This window comes from Hyperolius riggenbachi, chromosome 1 (genome assembly GCF_040937935.1).
Source record: "Hyperolius riggenbachi isolate aHypRig1 chromosome 1, aHypRig1.pri, whole genome shotgun sequence".
Lineage (NCBI taxonomy): Eukaryota > Metazoa > Chordata > Amphibia > Anura > Hyperoliidae > Hyperolius > Hyperolius riggenbachi.
Genome location: NC_090646.1, coordinates 134,521,047 through 134,544,751, shown reverse-complemented (window position 1 = coordinate 134,544,751; position 23,705 = coordinate 134,521,047). Strand labels below are relative to the sequence as shown.

Sequence of the window (23,705 nt, the reverse complement as noted above, 5' to 3'; positions counted from 1 at the left end):
TTAAATATTTTTACTCAGTACGGGTTCTCTTTAAGGGTTAGGCCTCACCGGGGAGCCAAGGGTTAGGCATCACCGGGGGTAGGTAAGTGTTAGGCCCCACCAGGTGGAGGGGTTAAGGATTAGACATCAGTAGAGGAAGAGTTAAAGGATACAAGAGGTCAAACATTTTGGAGAAATGGGCGGAGCAGGCATATACTATCACCATTCCTGATGCCCACCGCTCCTCCTATTCACTCTGCCCCCGTAGCTTGCATAACAGCCCCCAGGATCCAATTCTGGTTGGCCGGGGCGGTATCCAGTGCGCAGACCGGGCTGTGTGTCCTACAACGTACTGCGCATGCATATGACGTCATGCGTATGGCATATTGACCAGGGAAATTCAGCTAGGTTTAAGATGTACATAGTGTAAATTGTCTCCAAGTCCACATTTCAACTGCAGGAAAGCAGGACGACTCACCAAATACCAGTACTTGGTGCCGAGCTGTCAAAGCTGAATTATGAGAGGAGAGTGTAAAAGGATGTCCACATTGGGGCATTTCAGATGCCTGGTATTAATCACTGTTCTCATTGCATACAAGCCACTCTGGTCTACATATAAATATAACCATGCATAATGTATGTGGAAGGAATTGCTGATACAAGCACTATGTGAAATGTGTAAAACAAATATAATTGCATAAGGTATGCCTGCAGGGCTAGCATGTACCTGTTATTCAACAAAAAGATAACTTTTTATATAGTTATTACTGAGTCTATTACTACTAGAGCTAGTTATGTACAGCTGGTGCTCAGCTAAAGTCACAGTGAGTGTAACTGTGATCAAATATTTGGACTGCTGTATATAAGGTGGGTATATATGGATTTGGTACAATTTGGCAGTAGCTCCTGATTAGCTGAGTATTTGACAAAGCTATTGCTGATACTTCTGTTATTTCAGGCTTGTAATGATATTCTCAGCCGTGTTTCAGCATATCTCCTTGTCAATCATCTAATCCTAACCAATCCCACGAATGCTAAATCCACTTCCTGACTACAGATGATCAATGATATGCAAATACTTCCGTGTTTATGCAAATGTATGTACATTTTTATGCAAATATATGCAACTTGAAAATGGACCAATCAAGTCATACCCAGGTTTAAATTGATTGGTCCAATTTCAAGCTTCATGTACTTGCATAACCTTTACATAAATTTGCATGAACTTGGAAGTATTTGCATATCATTGATCATCCCTATTCCTGACCAACATTTACTCCTCCATGACACCTAACCCTAATCTCTTTGCTAACAATAACCACTTCTTTATACCTAACTCTAACCTTCCCCCAACATTAATCACTTCACCTCGAAGGGTTTTTCCCCTTAAAAAAAAACAGGAATTTTCACCTGTCAACGCTCCTTACATTAATTCCCCTATAACTTTATTACTACTTATCCCAACAAAACAATCTATATCTAATTTTTTTTTTACCACCAATTAGGCTTTCTTTGGGGGGTACTTTTTGCTAAGAATGACTTTATTATAAGTGCGTTTTAACAGGAAAAATATAAGAAAAAAATGATTTAAAAAAAAAATCATTATTTCTCAGTTTTTGCCCATTATAGTTTTAAAATGATATATGCTACCATAATTAAAACACACACATTTTATTTGCCCATTTGTATCAGTTATTGCAACAATTACAATTTTTCCCTAGTACAATGTATGGCGCCAATATTTTATTTGGAAATAAAGGTGCATTTTTTTCAGTTTTGCTTTCATCACTAATTACAAGCCCATCGTTTAAAAAGTAAGTTATATACCCTCTTGACATACATATTAAAAATGTTCAGTCCCTAAGGTAACTATTTATGTATTTTTTTTTAATTGTATATTTTTTATTTTATTTATTTATTTTTTTCAAAACATTTTTGGGGGATAACTATTGAGGAGTGGGGGAGGTAAGGGGTTAATTGTAAATGTTTAAAAAATTCTGTTAATGGAAAAAGTGTGTAGATGTAATTTTACTATTTGGCCACAAGATGTCCTTGCACATAACTTTCCTACGCGTAGTATTACTACGCAAACAGGAAGTAATGCATGGACGTGCAAGTATCGTTTTTCGTGAATGACGGCACCATCTCATTGATGGCGGGGGTCATTCACACGGGGACTTAGATCAATGAACGGGAACGGTCTTCCCATTGATCAATCTCTCGTCGATTGGCGGTATGAACAAGCGTGGGGGCTTATGGGGGGGGGTTGAGTGGGAGTGCGCGGCAGCAAGGGACGTAGTAGCTACGTCCCTGCGAGAAGATATGAGGAAATGCAGGGATGTAGTTACTTTTCCCGGGGAAGGGGAACTGGTTAAATCCTCCCTGATGCCTAAGGGCCGTTTTTAAATCAGATCCGGCACCTGCACTATAGCTGTGCCATGCACTTGGGGATTCAAATGCGGTCTACAAAAAAATTGCACTCAGATATATATATAGATAGATATATAGATATAGATATAGATATAGATATAGATATATATATATATATATATATACAGTGAGATGCGAATGTTTGGGCAACCTTGTTAATCGTCATGATTAATGTATAAATCATTGTTTGTTACGATAAAAAATGTCAGTTAAATATATCATATAGGAGATACACACAGTGATATTTGAGAAGTGAAATGAAGTTTATTGGATTTACAGAAAGTGTGCAATAATTGTTTAAATAATATTAGACAGGTGCATAAATTTGGGCACTGTTGTCATTTTATTGATTCCAAAACTGTTAGAACTAATTATTGGAACTCAAATTGGCTTGGTAAGCTCAGTGACCCCTGACCTACATACACAGGTGAATTCAATTATGAGAAAGAGTATTTAAGGGAGTCAATTGTAAGTTTCCCTCCTCTTTTAAATTTCTCTGAAAAGTAGCAGCATGGGGGTCTCAAAACAACTCTCAAATGACCTAAAGACAAAGATTGTTCACCATCATGGTTTAGAGGAAGGATACAGAATGCTGTCTCAGAGATTTCAGCTGTCTGTTTCCACAGTTAGGAACATATTGAGGAAATGGAAGACCACAGGCTCAGTTCAAGTTAAGGTTTGAAGTGGCAGACCAAGAAAAATCTCAGATAAACAGAAGCGACGAATGGTGAGAGCAGTCAGAGTCAACCCACAAACCAGCACCAAAAACTTACAATATCATCTTGCTGCACATGGAGCCACTGTGCATCGTTTAACCTTTCGGCGCACTTTACACAAGGAGATGCTGTATGCGGGAGTGATGCAGAGGAAACCTTTTCTCCGCCCATGGCACAAACAGGGCTGCTTGAGGGATGCTAAAGCACATTTAGACAAGCCAGCTTTATTTTGGAATAAAATGCTGTGGACTGATGAAACTAAAATTGAGTTATTTGGTCATAACAAGGGACGTTATGCATGGAGGAAAAACAACACAGCATTTCAAGAAAAACACCTGCTACCTACAGTAAAATATGGTGGTGATTCCATCATGCTGTGGGGCTGTGTGGCCAGTGCAGGGACTGGGAATCTTGTCAAAATTGAGGGACGCATGGATTCCACTCAGTATCAGCAGATTCTGGAGACCAATGTCCAGGAATCAGTGACAAAGCTGAAGCTGCGGCGGGGCTGGATCTTTCAACAAGACAACGACCCTAAACACTGCTCAAAATCCACTAAGGCATTCATGCAGAGGAACAAGTACAGCGTTCTGGAATGGCCATCTCAGTCCCCAGACCTGTTATAATTGAAAATCTGTGGTGTGAGTTAAAGAGAGATGTCCATGCTCGGAAGCCATCAAACCTGTATGAACTAGAGATGTTTTGTAAAGAAGAATGGTCCAAAACACCTTCAACCAGAATCCAGACTCTCTTTGGAACCTACAGGAAGTATTAAGAGGCTGTAATTTCTGCAAAAGGAGGATCTACTAAATATTGATTTCATTTCTTTTTTTGTGGTGTCCAAATGTATGCACCTGCCTAATTTTGTTTAAACAATTATTGCACATTTTCTGTAAATCCAATAAACTTCATTTCACTTCTGAAATATCACTGTATGTGTCTCCTATATGTTATACTGTATGTAAATTACATTTTTTATCGTAACAACCAACGATGTATACAGGAAAATCATGATGATTAACAACGTTGCCCAAACTTTCGCATCCCACTGTATATATTTATTTTTTTTGCTGCACGCGATATGAGTGCAGCCTATTGATTTCAGTAGTTTGCGATTCCACATCCGAAATCGCATGCAGAAAAGGAGGCAATTCGCGGCTAGTGGAAATAGTCCCTAAAGCTAACGTCTCACCCAATATTAACGATTTCCTTAAGCCTAAATCTCTTAATCGTAACTTACCCACTAACCCTAACCGATATTCACCTTCAGTTACCTGGTTCAGCTTCCCAACAGCTCAGGGGCCACAATACAGAAACCTGCCTAAAACTTAGTGCAGACCATGCACCCTTTACTAATAAGTTTGTGTGCTGTTTTCTCAGGCACAGTGCCTAATCCACCTTCTTCCATATATGCCATATACTAAAGTTTAACTACCTTTAGTAGCAGATAGATTCTTCTATTTTTTAAAGGTGACAGGTAAGTATAAGGACACAATGACAATCATGGCATGTAAGGCTTTACCTGTCATTGGAAATTCCATAAAAAATAACTGTTGACGGCAGCTTGTCGTGTTGCTTCTATCCTCGGGGCACAAACATTGCTAAATATTAATGCTGTCTGCAATCAATAAATAATGTCTGCCTTTCTGACAGCTTTTGATTTTTATGCTGTCTGTGTTATTTTTTTCCTTATTGTTAGCAAACCGTATGAGCCAGTATACGGCACCGTGGAGAATAAACTGACAGTTTAGTAAGAGATGTGTGTTTAATAACGTGATGTGTAAGTGTAGTATTTCACTGCAAACACTTTGGCTTCACCTTTCACAAGCTGAGAAGAATCACAGTAATGAAAGTGCACTGCCTTCTGTGGGTTACTAGATATTATAACTGCTGATTGTGCCATATTTGTAGATAATCCAGAAACTGTCCTGAATCATTACAGATAGTTCTAGGCTTTCCTCATAAAGCATAGTGCAGTAACTTGCTAATTTGGGGGTTTTGCCAACTCAGTCTTAGATATCAGGGCTGTGGAGTCGGTACAAAAATCATCCAACTCCTCAGTTTAATTTAATAAGTCATTTAACCTATGTTAACTTGGCTGGCTACAGAAACGCACAGCCTGGCTGGGAAACTGTGCAATGTAAGGCCGGAAGAATAACCACATACTCCACATGCTGGCCAGCTCGGTTATTAATGGGAAAGAAACTAATCAGTTGCTGCACAGAATGTACATATTATATATATATATATATATATATACACAGTGGGATGCGAAAGTTTGGACAACCTTGTTAATTGTCATGATTTTCCTGTATAAATTGTTGGTTGTTACGATAAAAAATGTCAGTTAAATATGTCATATAGGAGACACACACAGTGATATTTGAGAAGTGAAATTAAGTTTATTGGATTTACAGAAAGTGTGCAATAATTGTTTAAACTAAATTAGGCAGGTGCATAAATTTGGGCACCACAAAAAAGAAATGAAATCAATATTTAATAGATCCTCCTTTTGTAGAAATTACAGCCTCTAAACGCTTCCTGTAGGGTCCAATGAGTCTGGATTCTGGTTAAAGGTATTTTGGACCATTTCTCTTTACAAAACATCTCTAGTTCATTCAGGTTTGATGGCTTCCGAGCATGGACATCTTTCTTTAACTCACACCACAGATTTTCAATTATATTCAGGTCTGGGGACTGAGATGGCCATTCCAGAACATTGTACTTGTTCCTCTGCATGAATGCCTTAGTGGATTTTAAGCAGTGTTTAGGGTCGGTGTCTTGTTGAAAAATCCAGCCCCGGCGCAGCATCATCTTTGTCACTGATTCCTGGACATTGGCCTCCAGAATCTGCTGATACTGAGTGTAATCCATGCGTTACTCAACTTTGACAAGATTCCCAGTCCCTGCACTGGCCACACAGCCCCACAGCATGATGGAACCACCACCATATTTTATTGTAGGTGGCAGGTGTTTTTCTTGAAATGCAGTGTTCTTTTTCCTCCATGCATAATGCCCCTTGTTATGCCCAAATAACTTAATTTTAGTTTCATCAGTCCACAGCATTTTACTCCAAAATGAAGCTGGCTTGTCCAAATGTGCTTTAGCATCCCTCAAGCGGCTCTGTTTGTGCTGTGGGCAGAGAAAAGGCTTCCTCTGCATCCTTCCCCTAAACCATGATGGTGAACAATCTTTGTCTTCAGGTCATTTGAGAGTTGTTTTGAGACCCCCATGTTGCTACTCTTCAGAGAAAATTAAAAGAGGAGGGAAACTTACAACTGACCCCTTAAATATTCTTTCTCATAGTTGGATTCACCTGTGTATGCAGGTCAGGAGTCACTGAGCTTACCAAGCCAATTTGAGTTCCAATAATTAGTCCTAAAGGTTTTGGAATCAATAAAATGACAACAGTGCCCAAATTTATGCACCTGCCTAATTTTATTTAAACAATTATTACGCACTTTCTGTAAATCCAATAAACTTCATTTTACTTCTCAAATATCACTGTGTGTGTCTCCTATATGATATATTTAACTGACATTTTTTTATCATAATAACCAACGATTTATACAGGAAAATCATGACGATTAACAAGGTTGCCCAAACTGTGTGTGTATATATATATATATATATATATAGAGAGAGAGAGAGAGAGAGAGAGAGGGGGAGAGAGAGAGAGAGAGAGAGACGGCGTATGTATCTGATGTGCATTCATTCCAAACAAAAAGTCAGCTATCCCCCTTCGAAAGCCCACTGTGGTGTCATACTGCTATGGCTGCTCTGCGCACACAATAGAACTGATCCCTATTGTCACTCTAGAGAGCTGGTGCTGCCATAAGGGAAACCTGGGCAATTGCCCCAGGGCTCTCGAGTTCTGTCAGCCTTCCCACTTATCCCTCTGACCTGTGCTCCCTGGGGCCCCTGCAAAGTTTTGGGCAGCATAGCAACTCGCCTGTCCCAGTGGGCAGGCTGCTCGATTAGTCCACATGCTCTCATCTTCGTTCTCGTCTGGCCGCAACTTTTCAGTGACCCGGCGCATGTCATTAGGTAACAACGTGCTGGGTCTCTGAGGAGATGAGAGCACACAGACTAATGGCCGCTAAAAACTTTGCAGGGCCCCAGGGAGCACAATAAAGTTGGCCGAGTTCCAAACTGATCATAATTTGCATTCTTTTTGCAAGGAAGTTGGACTTATTTGCATCTCATTGATTATCTCTACTATTGACATGTACAGTTTTTGCAGATCAGTCAAAAGCCATAAAAGGCAAGTGGAATTGTAAACTGATGTCGGCTAGAGGGAGTATGTGGTACATCTGATGATAAGAGATGTGTACTGGTGGGAGGGTTGGATCAGGGGACTTAAAGGATGCATGAGGTGAAGTGAAATGAAGAGATAGAAATGTGTATGCACAGTGCCAAGCACACCAATAACTGTGCTATGTTCCTTTTTTCTTTCCCTGCCTAAAAGAATTAAACATCCGGTAAGCATGTGGCACTTTCTTTCTGGGTCAGGACTAGGTCAGACTGTAGTGTAACCTTCACTGATATGGAATTATAGCCTTAAAGTGGATCCGAGATGAACTTTTACTCATTCCATAATTGTGTTCTTTTCAGATTGTTTATAGGGCATTCCTCAAGCCAAATACTTTTTTTTGTGTTTGTTTTAATATTCTAATTTCCTGTAAACTAAGCAAGCCTCGCCCACAGCTTTTTAGAGAGCCTTAGCATTTTCAGACAGTAGCAAGGGCTCATGGGAGCTCAGTCTGGGCAGGAGGAGGGGGAGGTATTACTAGCCAGAGATTTCAGAGGTAGAGGGTAGGAGAGAGGAGAAGGGGGGATTAGGTATTTTTTCACAGGCTGAGTGCTGAAGATGCAGATAAGCTTTGCCTGTGTGTAATGTCTACAACCAACATGGCTGCTGTCATTGTATCACAAGAAGAAATAATCATATTTTATTGATGCTGTTTGCAGCTAGATTTGCTGTGTAAAATCTAAAATTTAGATAAGATATATAGACAAGTTACTTGTTATAGCTAGTTTTTAATCTCGGATCCGCTTTAACATTATCCTAGCAGAAAATGACTTCTAAGAGCAGGAAAGAGATAAGATGGGTCAATAGTTCATAGATTTTAGCTCTGGCATACTTCACTGAATGTGTCATTTAGCAGAGACAATGAAACAGTCAAATCATAAAAAGTAGATTGAAATATAAAATAAAACAGCAGGATATCTAAAAATAAAACCCTCATTTTTTAGGAGAAGGAGGATAGAAACAATTGGTTATCTCATCAGTTTATTTTCACCTTGTGTTTCCTTTACCTTAATTTACTTTCAGGTTATAGGACTCAACAGCAAGCAAAACTGATAACGCATACAGGTGGTGCATACTCTGGAAATTTAACGGGAAATAATTGACCAAGAAGATGTGCAGTGGAGAATGGATGTTATTAGCTCAGCCATCCCTTTCATCTGCACTGTTGTTTTTAAAATCCCTTAAATGTCTTCTTTAGTAAATACAGTACCTTGAATGAACTTCAATGAATAGGTTTAGATTCAATGCACTGTTGTACATAACATGTAGGAAGTTATTAAGCTAAAAGCATAGGAGCATGATTCATGTCATGCGTTCAGCGGTTGTTTTTTACTTGTTAGGACATAGCAGGTGCATTTTTACATGATCTATTATAGCTTGCTTTGCAGAATATTCCAGTTACAATCCAGTGTATTTTCTTATGCATATAATATATTAAAGCTCAAATATAAAAACGGAGTAAATAGCAGCCTTCAGTGAATTCCTTTTCTCCATACAAAAGGAAATAAATGGCATCCAAGCTGGCTAGTAACATTACCTAATACTAGCCAAACAGAGCCTGGTGATTTTATTCTGGTCCTCCAGCTGAAAGATATGTGCGTTATAGAGGCAATGTGCACATTATGTAGATAATGAGAGTTGCATTATGTGCACAACATGCAGTACATTATTTTCATAAATACCGGTAAAATTGCTGTGTACTTTCTGCAATTTTACCATTGTTTAGAGAACCAACCCCTTATCTGTCTTAACTTATGAATGAATGAATGAATGAAGCCAGGGACGTAACTAAAAATCATGGGGCCACCAGCAAAACTTTGATGGGGCCTTCTTAATATTCACGACTCCTCCCATGCCTCCCCTCACAGCCTGGGGGTCCATCATACAAGGGTCATAACACAACTGTGGCCATCAGGATCTTCACACCCATAACATGTTTAGCCGCAAAAACATCTGATCTGGAGTGTCAGAGAAAGGGAAGGTTAGTAGGTTAGTAGTTAGGGCCCTCCCACACTTCTGGGCTTCCCTGCAGTCCCCTCTAGTCACATCCCCCAATGAAGCTCATGGTTGGCTAGATTACCTTCTCCTGAGTGTCCTCTTGCTGCTTGTTGTCCTTGAGCCCCATCTCTTCTAAGTATTTGACTAGATCTCCAAGTCAAATACTTTTGCAGCAACTTCTCCCAAGCAGAGCTGCGTGATTCAGAACTGCGCAGGTGCAGTTCCAAACTGCATCTGCACAGTGAAGGCAAGCGCTCATTCAACAGGGCTTTCTTTCATTGCGCATGCACAGTTTGAAACTCACACCTGCACAGTTCAGAATCACTTTGCGCCACTTGGAGGAACTTCTGGAAGGCTTCAGCGGTAAGAGTACCAGGGACAGGGAGCGGGAGGGACGACAACAAGCAGTGTCAGGACACTCAGGAAAGGGTAATCTAGCCCACTATAGGCTTCATTCAATAATTTGTTCCCAAATTCAGGGAGACTTTAACACATGATTTATCTCTCCTCAGTTCATCTTGTGATTTATCCCTCCTGGGCCCATATGCAATTAACCTTTTCTCCTGAGTTTTCTCCTGGGTGATATCTTCACAACTTGTCATAAAATGCCTTTCAAGCCACCGGCAAGCAAGAAAGTACTCAAAATAAGTTTGATAGTACTGTTTCGCCAACTTTTTGGTGCTTTTTCAATTGTAAAATGCTGAAAAGTTAGTTTAAAACGAAGATAAAAATTATCTTCTAAGAGATAACTCAGGTGAAAAAGTTAATTGCATATGGCCCCTTATCTGTTTATCTTATGAATTAGCTCTCCTTATAGTTGAGTTGAAAAATAATTAAGGTGCGATAATTTCTAGTGAAAAGTTTATTGAATTAACCCCATTCTTACTTACCTGCTAGAAGTAGAGCGCCACACTCTTCAAAAGCCCGGCTCCTCCACACCAACATCTTCCAGTCATTGCCAACCTACTAATAATAGGTCATGTGGGATGTAAATATTTAAGAGTCATATTAGCATTACATGATTTTAATGCCCTGTGATGTAGTCAATGCTAATACAGTAGTGGCAGAGGAGGTGTTCTGACACCATTATCAACATTGACGTATCACCATGTCACCAGAAGATGCCAGGTTCTTATAGCATCTCAGAGGAAGCATTCATTAACTGTTAAAGGGTTGTTTTTCTCTATTACCAAATCAAGTAAAAAAAATGAAAAAAAACACATAAGTGCTCTGCTAATACACTCACTGGAGCACAAATTCATGTAAAACATATAATGCCAATTTTTGGCAAAAAAATTGGCATACCCATTGAGGAGCAGAACAGCTAACATGAAAGTATTACCATTGAACATGATTTTTTAAAAATATTGTAGCTGAAATGATAAGTGGAGGTTCTTGTAAAAATTGCCTCTAGTTTAATATATGTGGAGGGCCATGTGTACGGGATGTGTTCAGTGTTTTATGTCCATGTGACAACTAAGGGACACCGTGTGTACCCAGATGTCCTTTGTTGTTCATTTGTCTGTCTTCGTGTCCTCTCAGTCGTCTGTCCTGCATCCTTTGCTGCAAATCGTTCCTCAGCTTCATGACAGAAGGATGAAGAGGTTCGAACCTGACGTACGTAATCTAATTTTATGCATTTTCACACTGTTTACCATGCGTGCTTCCGTTTCATTTAATCCATGGTGTCATTCTGTTATCTTAATACCCGATGGTTATTTACTCTTCATATACAATTCAGAGATTGTAATTATGTTCATTCAGGATACACAGGGGGGTTTGGTTTATTTTTCCCTACATGAGAGTTGTTAGGAAAATGGTGAAATGTCATCATCAGATTTATATGCATCTTGATAGCCTTACTTTACAGCTGTGTGCAATCTTTGGAAAAAATGAATTCTGAAGGTAATTAAAGGATTAGTTGTCACTGTAAGTCTACACAAACAGCAGAAAGCACCGAAAAATACAAAATATGTATTTGGGGTTCTTTTGTGAAGGCAGTGGAAGCATAGGCCTACATAGCTCAATGTATGCAAGAGGTGCAACTGATTTTTAGCTTTATCATTTGCTGGGCCTGTCATGATAGCAGCAATCATTAGTGCTAAAAGCCAAAGATTTTACAACAATTTGGAAAGTCTTTGTAATAGCGCTGCAATTTTCCCCTGTTCCCAGTAAGAACATGGTGTATTTCTGGCAGGTATGCTGTGTCACTGGCCATTACACATTCTGACAGCTTTTCCCATGTCACGCCTCATCTCTGTAGTCACTTAAAAGGAACCTAAACTGAGAAGGATATGGATTTTTCCTTTGAAAGTAATACCTGTTGCCTGACTCTCCTGCTGATCCTGTGTTTCCAATACTTTCAGCCACAGTCCCTGAACAAGCATGCAGATCAGGTGCTCTGACTGAAGTCAGACTGGATTAGTTGCATGCTTGTTTCAGGTGTGTGATTCAGCCACTACTTCAGCCAAAGGGATCAGGACTGCCAGGCAACTGGTATTGATTAAAAGGAAACATCCATATCCCTCACAGTTTAGGTTCCCTTTAAATAAAAGTCAATAGGTTTTAGTAATACCCAGTTGCACCACAAAGTTTAACCTGTGATAGATCTTAAAATGAACCCGAGATGAAAATATACTAATGAGATAAACAATTGGATCTGTCTTTCTTCTACTCCTAAAACTACTTTTTTTAGATGTCTCAAGGTTTTATTTTATGTTTAAACATTTACAAATCAGATTTAATATTTTATAGTCTCTGCTCAATTGCAGTGTCTCAAGAGTCCCAGAGTGAAAATAAATGAACTTTTGATCTTTCCCTTGCAGTCAAATGCCCAGTTATCTGCTTGGGAATGTGTTTTATAGCTGTAATTTGTTATCAGTGAGCCCAGCTGGGTTCGGACTTGAGAAAAACCAGTCAGTTCCATAGCTGAATATTAACTCTTTCAGACAGGGAAAAAGAAAAACAGCACAGCTTAAGTGTCTGTATGCTTGCCACTATATATACACATGTCTATCTCATCATGCCACATGTCATCTCGGGTACACTTTAACTAATCTTATGCCCCCTGCTAACACTACAAACTCAAACATGCATACACTAATTCTAAATTTAGGATTTTGTAATTGGTGTATGCTTTCCAAACCCCTAATAATTGGCTGAGTATTACTAGGTGGGAGGGAGGTAAAGCCTGCAATAATCAATCAGGAGGCAGAGCAGCAGGTTGAACATGTAGAAGTGGAGGACATGAAAGTTGGTACTGTATACATTGCAGCCCCACCTACTGAAAACATTTGCGTATTGCAGCATCCTTAATCAGGAAACACCAAACTTATGCATACACAGCATATGTGATCCCTTTCAGAAGATGCATTTGAGCATATGAATGCTTATACTAGCATGCAGTGGTTACTCACAGTGTATCCAGTGTATATACTGTATATACATATATATATTTCCTTGTGTGTTGTCCTCAGTTTGTGCTCTTTTGTCTCATGCTACATTTTCATTCTCTATGTACACAGTGCGTGTTTGTTTCACAGGTGCATATAGATATATTCATCAAGTGATCCATTTGGATCCTGTTGAACATTTGCTATTCAGATCATGCTGGGGAGTTTATTATAATTTAGGGAATTGGCAGCTATTCCCTGTGACCATACTGTTTTTTGTTTTTTTTTGAATTTTCAGTGTCAAATGTGATCAAAATTAGTATATCAAAGCCAGAAAAGATTGTTGGCTTACACAAGGAAAGATGCCACTTCAGAGCTCTAAGTTAGGGCTGCCGCCAGTATCAATATTTCTGGTGGAACTGGTGAAGGTACAGCTGGGTCAGATGACGCTTGATACTAAAGTAGCACAGAAACAGGCATACAATGGAGCATTGGTTTATGTAGACCTAACGTAGTTCAGGCACCATGTGAGTTTCATTTGAAAACAGGTGGCACCATGGCAAAGAAGCGTGGAAAAGCATGAAACAACAAGGATGTCTCAGGGTTCATATTTGCAATGAACTGACATTTTCCATAAAACTGATTTTGCAACAAGCTTATATTTTCACGTTAAGAAAAAAGTGTAAATACAAATATTCTGTATAACTGAACACTGCTTAAAGGGTCATTTATAGCCAGGGCTTCCCAACCCTGCCCTCAAGTACCACCAACAGTGCATTTGGATGAAATCCACAGAGGTAGTTAATCAGCTCTGCTGAGACACTAATTTCCTCACCTGTGCATGTTTGTGGTTTTCTGCACAACATGCACTGTTGTGGGTACTTGAGGACAGGTTGGGCATCCCTGCCCTATGCAGTGCTTCCCAACTCTGTCTACAAAGCCCACCAATAGTGCGGGTTTTGCAGAAAATCACAAACCTTCACAGGTAGAGTAATTAGTGTCTCAGCAGAGCTGATTAACTTCCTTTGTGGATTTCCTCAGAACATGCACTGTTGGTGGTACTTGAGGACAGGTTTGGGAAACAATGCCGTATAGCATGCATCACAGTATTTTAAGTGTACCTGTAGTCATTCTACAAACTTGCCTTTTTTTTGAAAAATTAAGGACTCCTTAAGTGAGAGAGATATGGAGGTTGCCATATCAGTTGTCTTTTAAACTATACAAATTGCCTGGCTGTCTTGATGATCCTCTGATTCTAATACTTTTAGCCATATCCCCTGTACAAGCATGCAGATCAGATGTTTGACTCAAGTTTGCTGCATGCTTTGTTTCAGGTGGGTGATTCAGATACTATTGATGCATTAACCTCCCTGGCGGTAATCCCAAGTGTAGCTGTGGTTAGTTACCGCGAGCTCAATGCAGAGTGTAGAGCGCAGCGGGCGCTTTTACTCACCTCCCGGGGCATCCAGACATCGTTAGATGTTCGCCTTCCTGTCCTCCGAAGTTCTGAATCACTCTGGTGAGATCACTGTCATCGATCTCACTACAGTGTTACAGCACCACTGGGAGGACAAAGGTAAAATTGCAGCGCTGGAGCTCAGGGAGGTGAGTGAGAGCAGGGGCTGCTGCAGAGACACTGACGGCAACATTTTAAGGTCTGAAACATTTTAAAAAGACCCTAAATCCCAGAAATAATCATACGGCCAGGGAAGTTAAAGATCAGCAGGATAGCCAAGCAACTGGTATTGTTTAAAATAAATAAATATGGCACCCTCAATATCGATTATATTGATTTAAAGAAAACCTGTACTGAAAAAAAGTTCCCCTGTAGGGGTACTCACCTCAGTACAGGAAGCCTCTGGACCCTATCGAGGCTTCCCCCATCCTCCTGTGTCCCACGGCGGTCTCGCTGCAGCCCCCGTATCGCACAGGCAACAAATCTGACAGCCTGTGCAATATTTACCTTTTTGGTCCTTAGCGGGGGCGCTGTTGAGGCTCTTCCCACGGAGATAGGCGAAAATAGCCGATCTCCGTTGGGTCCTGCGCAGTAGAGCGGCCCGACGGAGATCGGCTATTTTCGCCTATCTCCGTGGGAAGAGCGGATACTGTGCCTGCGCTGGAGCCAAAAGGTAAATATTTACAACGCCGCCGCTCCGGGAGGATTTTCTCCTCCACCGTGGGACCGAGGAGGACGGGGGAAGCCTCAATAGGATCCGGAGGCTTCCCCCACCCGAGGTGAGTACCCCCCAGGGGAGTTTTTTTCATTACAGATTTTCTTTAAAAAGAATTGAAAGAAAAATGTGTTTTGTTAAAATGACATTTTCCCACGGCAAACTATACTATATAGACTTCTGTGAAATGAGCACATTATGGCCATCAGTAGGACAGAAGGAGGCACGAAGGGGGACAGAGGTGGTACAGAGGGACACATTGGAGGCAGAAGTGGCACAGAGGGCGACACTGAAGGCACAGAGGAGGTACAGGGGACAGAGATGGCACAGTGATCCGACTTAAGAACAGGTTCAGGTTAAAAACTAAGCTACAGCCCCTATTTTGTTTTTGAACCGACACTACCTGTACCAGGTTGGCTGGGTCATCTAGCTCCATTTCCTGTTTAGATACAATTTAATTGAACAGACTGCTATCTAAACTACTAGTTTAGAGAGTAGTCAGGGTGGAGCTTAGATGGGGCAGCAGCCAGACTTTCTTGTCCACCAAAACTTCAGAACCTATAGGAAACCTGTGTTTTCTTAGAAGTTGGCCTGCCAAACTTCTTACCCACTGGCCACAAACGTATCCATTCTCTCTGTATTCCCAGTGGCAGTGTGGGGGTTATGGTATTAGTCCATATACCACTTCCTGGGCTTATAACTATAGGCATTGATGTCTGCATATAGATCCGTAAACAAGGGGAATGGCCTTACTGACATACTGTGGTATCCCCAGGACAGTACTGAATCTGGAAGTACTGGCTCAGCTGGATGGGGGGATGTATTTATCCGCAGCATGGGCCATCTCACCGCTCACCCTGCTCCTGTACAAACATTGGGGCCGCGTTGATTACTATTCCCCCTCCGAGTTGTAGCAACTTGGGGTGGACACGGAATTTGGGCACCGGATAAAATTACTCTTTTGCTATACTAATTTGTGCAGCGCCCGGCTGAAACGCCAGTAGCCCAAATCGCGCAGCTGTGCCAAAATCGGCAGGATGGGTGCTGGCCACCCAAGTTTACCAGGAAGGCATCCAAGTAAGCAGTGAGTTTATTAATAATATGGAGGCATTTTATCAGGTCCTTAAATTCTGCTAAAGGTTTAAATTCACTTTAAATATTGCTGTGTCTACAAATTGTAGGGGAAAATGTAACCCTATTAATACCAGATTGTGTTTTGGTAGCTGATGAAACACTTACCCAGTTTTTGTTTCCTATGTTTCAGCAGGAAGTCCAGGGCCCAGGAGGAGTTTTAAGCAGAGGATACTTTTTGTTCAGGGTAATTAATAAAATGTTTTATTACAAATACATTTCTGAAGTAAAAGAGAGTACATACAAAGGATGGTGCATAGGCTACAAACATGCAACATATCTTTCTCAGCCTCCTAGTACTTCCGGACGCTTGCAGGTCGCATTAAACAAAAAGTTACGGTTGCCATCTTGTGGCCAAATAGTAAAACTACACCCTAAAGCATTTTTTACATACAAATAAATCAGTTTTACACAAAAAATTAACTCCTTACCTCCCACAGTCCCCAATTTTTTTTTTGTAATTAAAAAAATAAAAATGAAAAATTACAATTAATAAAAATACATAAATAGTTACCTTAGGGACTGAACTTTTTAAATATTTATGTCAAGAGGGTATAACACTGTTACTTTACAAACTATGGGCTTGTAATTAGGGATGGAAGCAAAACTGAAAAAAATGCACCTTTATTTCCAATTAAAATATTGGCGCCAAACATTGTGATAGGGACATAATTTAAACGGTTTTTATAACCGGGACAAATGGGCAAATACATTTCATGGGTTTTAATTATAGTAGCATGCATTATTTTAAAACTATAAAGGCCGAAAACTGAAAAATAATAAAAAATGTTCCCACATGTTTTCCTATTTTTCCATTAAAACACATTTAGAATAAAATAATTCTTTGCATAATGTCCCACCTAAAGAAAGCCTAATTGGTGGTGAAAAAAACAAGATATAGTTCATTTCATTGTGATAAGTAATTATAAAGTTATAGACAAATGAATGGAAGGAGCGCTGAAAGGTGAAAATTGCTCTGGTGCTCAAAGAGGTAAAACCCCTCAGTTGTGAAGTGGTTAATGGACCACTATCGCAAAAAAAATGTAAAATTTAAAATACATGTAAAGACATACAAATAAGAAGTACATTTCTTCCAGAGTAAAATGAGACATAAATTACTTCTCTCCTATGCTGCTGTCACTTATAGTAAGTAGTAGAAATCTGACAGAACCGGCAGGTTTTGGGTTAGTCCATCTCTTCATAGCCTTTATTCTTTATAAAGACACACCCTGAAAAAGGCTTTATAAAGACACACCCTGAAAAGGGTTTATAAAGACACACCCTGAAAAGGCTTTATAAAAAGATGCTGGCCAGCCTCCCTGCTAGCTTCAAACTTTTTTGGCAGCTGGACAGAACAACCGCCATTCGCTAGGTGATTTTGAAGTTAAAGAAGGTGGGCTACTCCAAAACCTGTCAGTTCAGGCAGATTTCTACTACCTACTATAATTGACAGCAGCTAAGGAGGAAAGTAATTAATTGCTAATTTTACACTGGGAAAAAATGTACTTCTTCTTGTAGTTTACATGCATTTTAATCCTAACTTGTTGAACCACTTAATACAAAATGGACATTTCCAAACATCCTATTTTTTCAGTAATTAAAGGACCACTACAGCGAAAAAAGTAGGCAATTAAAATCTGACAGGACCGACAGGTTTTGGACTAGTCCATCTCCTCATAGGGATTCTCTGGGTTTTCTTTGTTCTCAAAAGCATTTCCTGAACGGCAGTTGCTAAGTCTAACTGCCAAAATAGTGAGTAGGGAGGCTGGCTGGTATCTTACTATTTTGGCAGTTAGACTTAGAAACTGCTGCTTAGGAAATGCTTTTGAAAACAAAGGAAACCCTGAGAATCCCCCATAAGGAGATGGACTAGTCCAAAACCTGTCAGTTCAGTCATATTTTAACTGCTTTCTTTTTTTCAGTACAGTGGTCCCTTAATGCAAATAGGACATTTTATAAACATTCATTTTGCTGAAATGCTCATGCACTCACGTGCAAGCATGCCATGGGCAGGCCTGTACACCTGTTTTACAATGTCAATGGAGTGGCTGGAAGTGGTTAATGATATGTAGTAATATCATAGAATATTCTATATTATTATTTATCATTTATCTTTGCCTGGTGGTGGGTGCAGAGAAAAGATACAACTTCTCACACCTTGGTATCACTTTTGACAGATTAAAAATCCCTGAATATAAATCTGCTCATTAGAGAAGATATGGATGACATATGAGCTTAGTTAACATGCGTGTCATATTTTCCATTTATCTGACCCAATCTCATGTTTTTCAGCCACGCAACGGAAGGAGATCATCAGGATTCCGTTAAGAGGTATTTTCATCTTGTCGTTAATTGGGATTTTATATCCTAGTCATCCACCAGATGACGTGAAATGCTGCGTGTTACATACAGTGTAGCTTCGCTTGTCTTATGAATATCAGATACATGTTATCATCAGCGGAATAACTTCTTGTGAAGGCTAATGAGATGTGTGTGCAGAGTTGTGAATGTAGTACCTATGGTAAGCACTGAAAATGTGCCCATCCAGACATCTGACACCCATCTTATAGATGAAGTTACCATATTGTCAGCTCAAAATACAAGCCAAACTCATTAGTCTTTTACTTAATTTATAGCATGTGAAAATGTTTATGCCTCCCTTGCTTAATCTATGTACATACGCTGATTTGAACTCAGCTGTACAGGACAATAAAATCCACCTTGGGCGAGTATCGTGATCCAATCCAGTGTGTGTTCAGCATCCATCTCATGCCTGCTAAAGATCCTTCATGACAGATCTTAAGGCATCTTCAACGCCTGAATGTCCTTGAGATTGGAATTTTATAATGCAAGATAGCAATGTATAAGTACCTTGAATTCCTGGTGTCCTTGACCTCTTGAGGACCACAGGCTAAAGGTAGCCATACACTGGTCGATTTGCCATCAGATTCGACCAACTGACAGATCCCTATCTGATCGAATCTGATCAGAGAGGGATCGTATGGCTACCTTTACTGCAAACAGATTGTGAACCGATTTCAGCCTGAAACCATTCACAATCTGTTGTGGTGGTGGTGGTGCTGCCGCCGCTCCCCCCGCCCGCATGCCCGCATACAGGGCCGTGCAGAGGGTCCTCAAGTGGGGGGTGCTTAAATTTAAAAAAGGGGCCTGGCAATGCCTTCTCCCGCATGCCCCCCCTCCTCGTTTCTGGATAGGGGGGTATTGATTGTCATGCTACTGAATGCAGATGCTGGGTGCCATGTGGGTTCTGGGTGTAAGTACTGAGTGTCATGTGGATTCTGGCTATGGTTGGGTATCGAGTGTCATGCGGGTGTTGGTTGCAAATACTTCGTGCCATGTAAGATCTGGATGCATGTCCTCGATGTCATGTGGGTGCTGGGTACAGGTACTGGATGTGACATAGGTGCGAATACTTGGTGCCATGCCTGTACTGGGTGCTGGCGATGTGTGGGCTTTGGGCATTATGTGGGTTTTGAATGCAGGTACTTTGGGAGTGGGTACAGGTTAAGTGGGTGCGTGGGGCAGATAGTGGGGGCCATGTGGAAGCTGTGTGCAGGTGTAAGTACTGGGTGAAATTTTAGACCTGGGTGCAGATACTTGGTGTCATGGGAGTGTGAGTACTGGGTGCCAGCTATGAGGGGAAGGGGTGGGTGCTGGTAAAAGTAGAGGTCAGTGTGGGTGCTGCAGGAAGGGGCAGGGCCGTGCAGAAGATCCTTAACCATTTCAGCCCGCAGGGATTTTTCACCTTATGCATCGGAGCAATTTTCACCTCCCATTCATTCGCTAATAACTTTATCACTACTTATCACAATTTATTGATCTATATCTTGTTTTTTCCGCCACTAATTAGGCTTTCTGTGGGTGGTAAATTTTGCTAAAAGCCACTTTACCGTAAATGCATTTTAACAGGATTAATAAGAAAAAAATGGAAAAAATTCATTATTTCTCAGTTTTCAGCCTTTATAGCTTTAAAATAATCCACGCTACCATAATTAAAACCTATGTATTTTATTTGCTCGTATGTCTCGGTTATTATACCATTTAAATTTTGTCCCTATCACAATGTATGGCGACAATATTTTATTTGGAAATAAAGGTGCATTGTTTCCGTTTTGCGTTCATCGCTATTTACAAGCTTATAATTTAAAAAATGTTTGTAGTATACCCCCTTCAAATGCATATTTTAAAAGTTCAGACCCTTTGGTAACTATTTATGTCTTTTTTTTTTTTTTTTATTGTAATTTTTTTTTTTCCATTAAAATTTTTATTTGGGGAATATTTTGGTGTGGGGCATAAACAGTTAATTTTTAATGTTGTTATCTGTGTAAATTGTAATGTTTAAAATGTGTAGCTGTAGTTTTACTATTTGGCCACAAGATGGCCACCTTAATTTTTGTTTTCCGTCCTTGTACTTCCTGCTAAGCGGAAGTACAAGGGCGATGCAAAACTCTCTCCGGGCAGAAGAACTGAAGCCTCACAGGTGAGCGCTTCGTTTTTTCTGCGGGGGAAAGGGATCGGTGATCGGGAACCATGTTCCCTTTCACTGATCCCAGGGCTACCGGGCGGCACAGCGGGGATGCGGGGGCGCGCCCGCGACCGCGGGCGGGAGCGCGCCCAAGCGCGGGAGCGCTACAGAGCTGCCGCCCGGACGTGAGCTTCACGTCCGGGCGGCGGAAATGGTTAAGGGTGTGGTGCTCAAATTTGAAATTGATAAATAGTGCTAAATTGTGTCTCCAGAAAGCATAAGGCAGTCTTAGTGGGTGCCATGTGAGTGCTAATTGGTGCAGGGAGCCATGTGAGTGTTGGACATGAGTGAGTGCCATGTGCGGTCTGGATGTGTGCCATGGGAGAGTACTGAGTCTCATATGGGTTCAGACCAAGGATGGGTACTGGGTGCTATTTGGGTGCTGGCCATGGACGGGTTCTAGGTGCATATAATGGCTTTGGAAGTTGGTGACATGTGAGTACTGTGCCATCTGGGTGTTGATTATGGGGGTATGTGGGTCTAAGGTGCAAATACTGAGTGCCAAGTGGGTACTGGGAGTGAGTACATGGTGACATATGGGTGATGGGTGCTGGCTAGCGGGGTATTTATTGTCATGTGGGTGCTAAAGGCAGATGCTGGGTGTCATGTGGGTTCTGGGTGCTGGCACAGGGTGTCATGTGGATTCTGGCAGTATGGGTGGGTATCAACCATCATGTAGGTGTTGATTGCAGGTACTCAGTCCCTTGTGAGTTCTGGGTGCATGTACTGGATGTCATATGTGAGTGCTTGGTGTGGGTGCTGGGCACCAAGTGGAGGCTTAGTGCAACTGGAACTCCTGCAGATGAAACATGTGGGTGTTGGGAGCAGGTACTGGGTATCACATAGGTGCAAACACTCTGTGCCATGCCTGCACTGGGTGCTAGTTATTGGTGGGCATTGTGTGTCATGTGGGTTCTGAGTGCTGGTACTTTGGGTGCTAGTACTAATTATGTGAGTGCAGATAGTGGGTGCCATGTGAAGGCGGTGTGCAGGTGTGAATAGTGCCATGTTGGGGCTGGGTGCAAGTACTGTGCCATGTGGGTGTGAGTACTGGGTGCCAGCTATAGGGTGAAGGGGTGCAGGTATTGGGTGTCATGTGGCTGTTTGATGCAAGTACTAAGTGCCATATTGAGGCCGGATGTGAGCACTGGGTGCAGGGTGCTTGGTGCAAGTACTGGGTGCTTGCTATAGTGGGGGTTACTGGTTGAGTGTAATGTGGGTGCGGAATATTGGTGGGATTGCTGTGGGTGCAGGGGGTGGGAGATCACTGTGGGTACTGCTATGAATGGCATAGTTGCTGCTAGGGGAGGTAGAGGTCAGTGTGGTTGCTGGGGGAGTAAAGCTCAGTGTGGGTGCTGGGGAAAGGTAGGGTACTGTGGGTGCTGGGGGAAGGGTAGGTTACTGTGGGTGCTGGGGGAAGGGTAGGTCACTGTGGGTGCTGGGGGGAGAAGTAACTGTGTGTGCTGTGGAAAGTAGAGGTCAGTATGGGTGCTGGAGGAAAGGGAGGTCACTGTGGGTCCTTTGGGGGAGGTCACTGTGGGTCTCGGGAGGTAGAGGTCATTTTGGGTGCAGGGGGTGGGAGGTCACTATGGGTTTTGCTATGAATGGCATAGTTGCTGCTAAGGGAGGTAGAGGTCAGTGTGGGTGCTGGGGGAAGGGTAGGCCACTGTGGGTGCTGTGGAAGGAAGAGATCAGTATGGGTGCTGGAGGAAGGGGAGGTCACTGTGGGTGCTGGGAGAAGTCAGTGTGGTTACTGGAGGAGGGAGTGGATGCTGGGTGTTGGGAGAGGCCACTGTGGGTGCTGGCAATGGGAGAGGTCACTATAGGTGCTGCTTTTGGGATGGGAGGTCCCTGTGGGTGCTGCAGGGGACAGGAGGGTATCCACTGGGGTAGGGAAAAATCACTGTAGGTGCTGGGGGAGGGATAGGTCAGTGTGGGTGCTGGGGTAGGCAGGATCACTGCTAGAGCTGGGGAGGGAGAGGTCACTGTGGGTGCTAGGTGGAGGGAGAGGTCATTGTGGGTGCTGGGGGAGGGAGAGGTCACTGTGGGTGCTAGGTGGAGGGAGAAGTCACTGTGGGTGCTAGATGGAGGGAAAGGTCACTGTAGGTGCTGGGTAAGGGAGAGGTCACTGTGGGTGCTAGGTGAAGGGAGAGGTCACTGTGGGTGCTGGGGAGAGAGAGGTCAGTATAGGTCCTAGGTGGAGGGAGAGGTCAGTATGCCACACTAGGATTCCTGTCTGGGCCTCTTCACTTGAAAGTGTCCCAGATGGGGGTGGGGCTTCCCGCGGGTGGGTGGGGCTTATCGCGGCTGGGGGCGGGGCTTATTTTGCGCAGCGAGAGGGGCCTTTTTTTGAAGATTTTAAAAAGGGGGGTGCCTGGGCACCCAGAGCACCCCCCTGTGCACGTGCCTGCCCGCATACATTACCTGCTCCGCTGGCGCAACTCCAGTCCCCAGGTCACCGCTGCTCCGTCTCCGCTCTGGTCTCCGGCCCCGGCATGCTTTACTTCTTCCTGCCCGGCAGGAAGTTTAAACAGTAGAGCGCCCTCTACTGTTTAAACTTCCTGCCGGGCTGGAGGAACTGAAGCATGCCGGAGACCAGCGCGAACACGGAGCAGCGGTGACCGGGCGTAGACGTGCCGGCGGAGCAGGTAATGTATGCGGCTCTATTGCGTCGGTCGTCGGGTACTCAAACACCGCTAGCGACGCGCTCCCTACCCGCGGGCGATCGACGCTAATTTTCCGCACGGAGCGATCGACGGGATCGGACGAAAAGGATCGAAATTCGGCGTGTAGCGCGAACGATTGGCAGCAGATTCGATCCCAGTGATCGAATCTGCTGTCGAAACGGCGGCGAATCGGGCCAGTGTATGGCCACCTTTACACCCCCTAGTGACCAGGCGATTTTTAGAATTCAGTGCTCTACAGCTTTAACTGCTAGCTGCAGAGCCATTCAACTTAGCACACAAATCAATCTGCCCTCCTTTTTTGCCACCGACAAAGCTTTCTGTTGGTGGCATCTGATTACTGCTG

The 23,705-nt window shown here is 42.3% G+C and overlaps 1 protein-coding gene across 5 annotated transcripts in view; it reads left to right on the top strand.

Annotated features, from left to right (window-relative positions):
- Nucleotides 1–23,705, top strand: part of NMU (neuromedin U) — a 129,892-nt gene that overhangs the window by 98,786 nt on the left and 7,401 nt on the right. For 2 of the 5 annotated variants that reach the window (XM_068268549.1, XM_068268534.1), the window contains 3 exons: nucleotides 10,978–11,052; nucleotides 16,263–16,316; nucleotides 18,422–18,460. In XM_068268549.1, the coding sequence (XP_068124650.1) occupies nucleotides 10,978–11,052; nucleotides 16,263–16,316; nucleotides 18,422–18,457 (165 nt within the window). In that variant the 3' untranslated portion in view covers nucleotides 18,458–18,460. The remainder of the gene's footprint in view (nucleotides 1–10,977; nucleotides 11,053–16,262; nucleotides 16,317–18,421; nucleotides 18,461–23,705) is intronic. The other 3 variants (XM_068268543.1, XM_068268564.1, XM_068268558.1) reach the window with 3 other exon arrangements.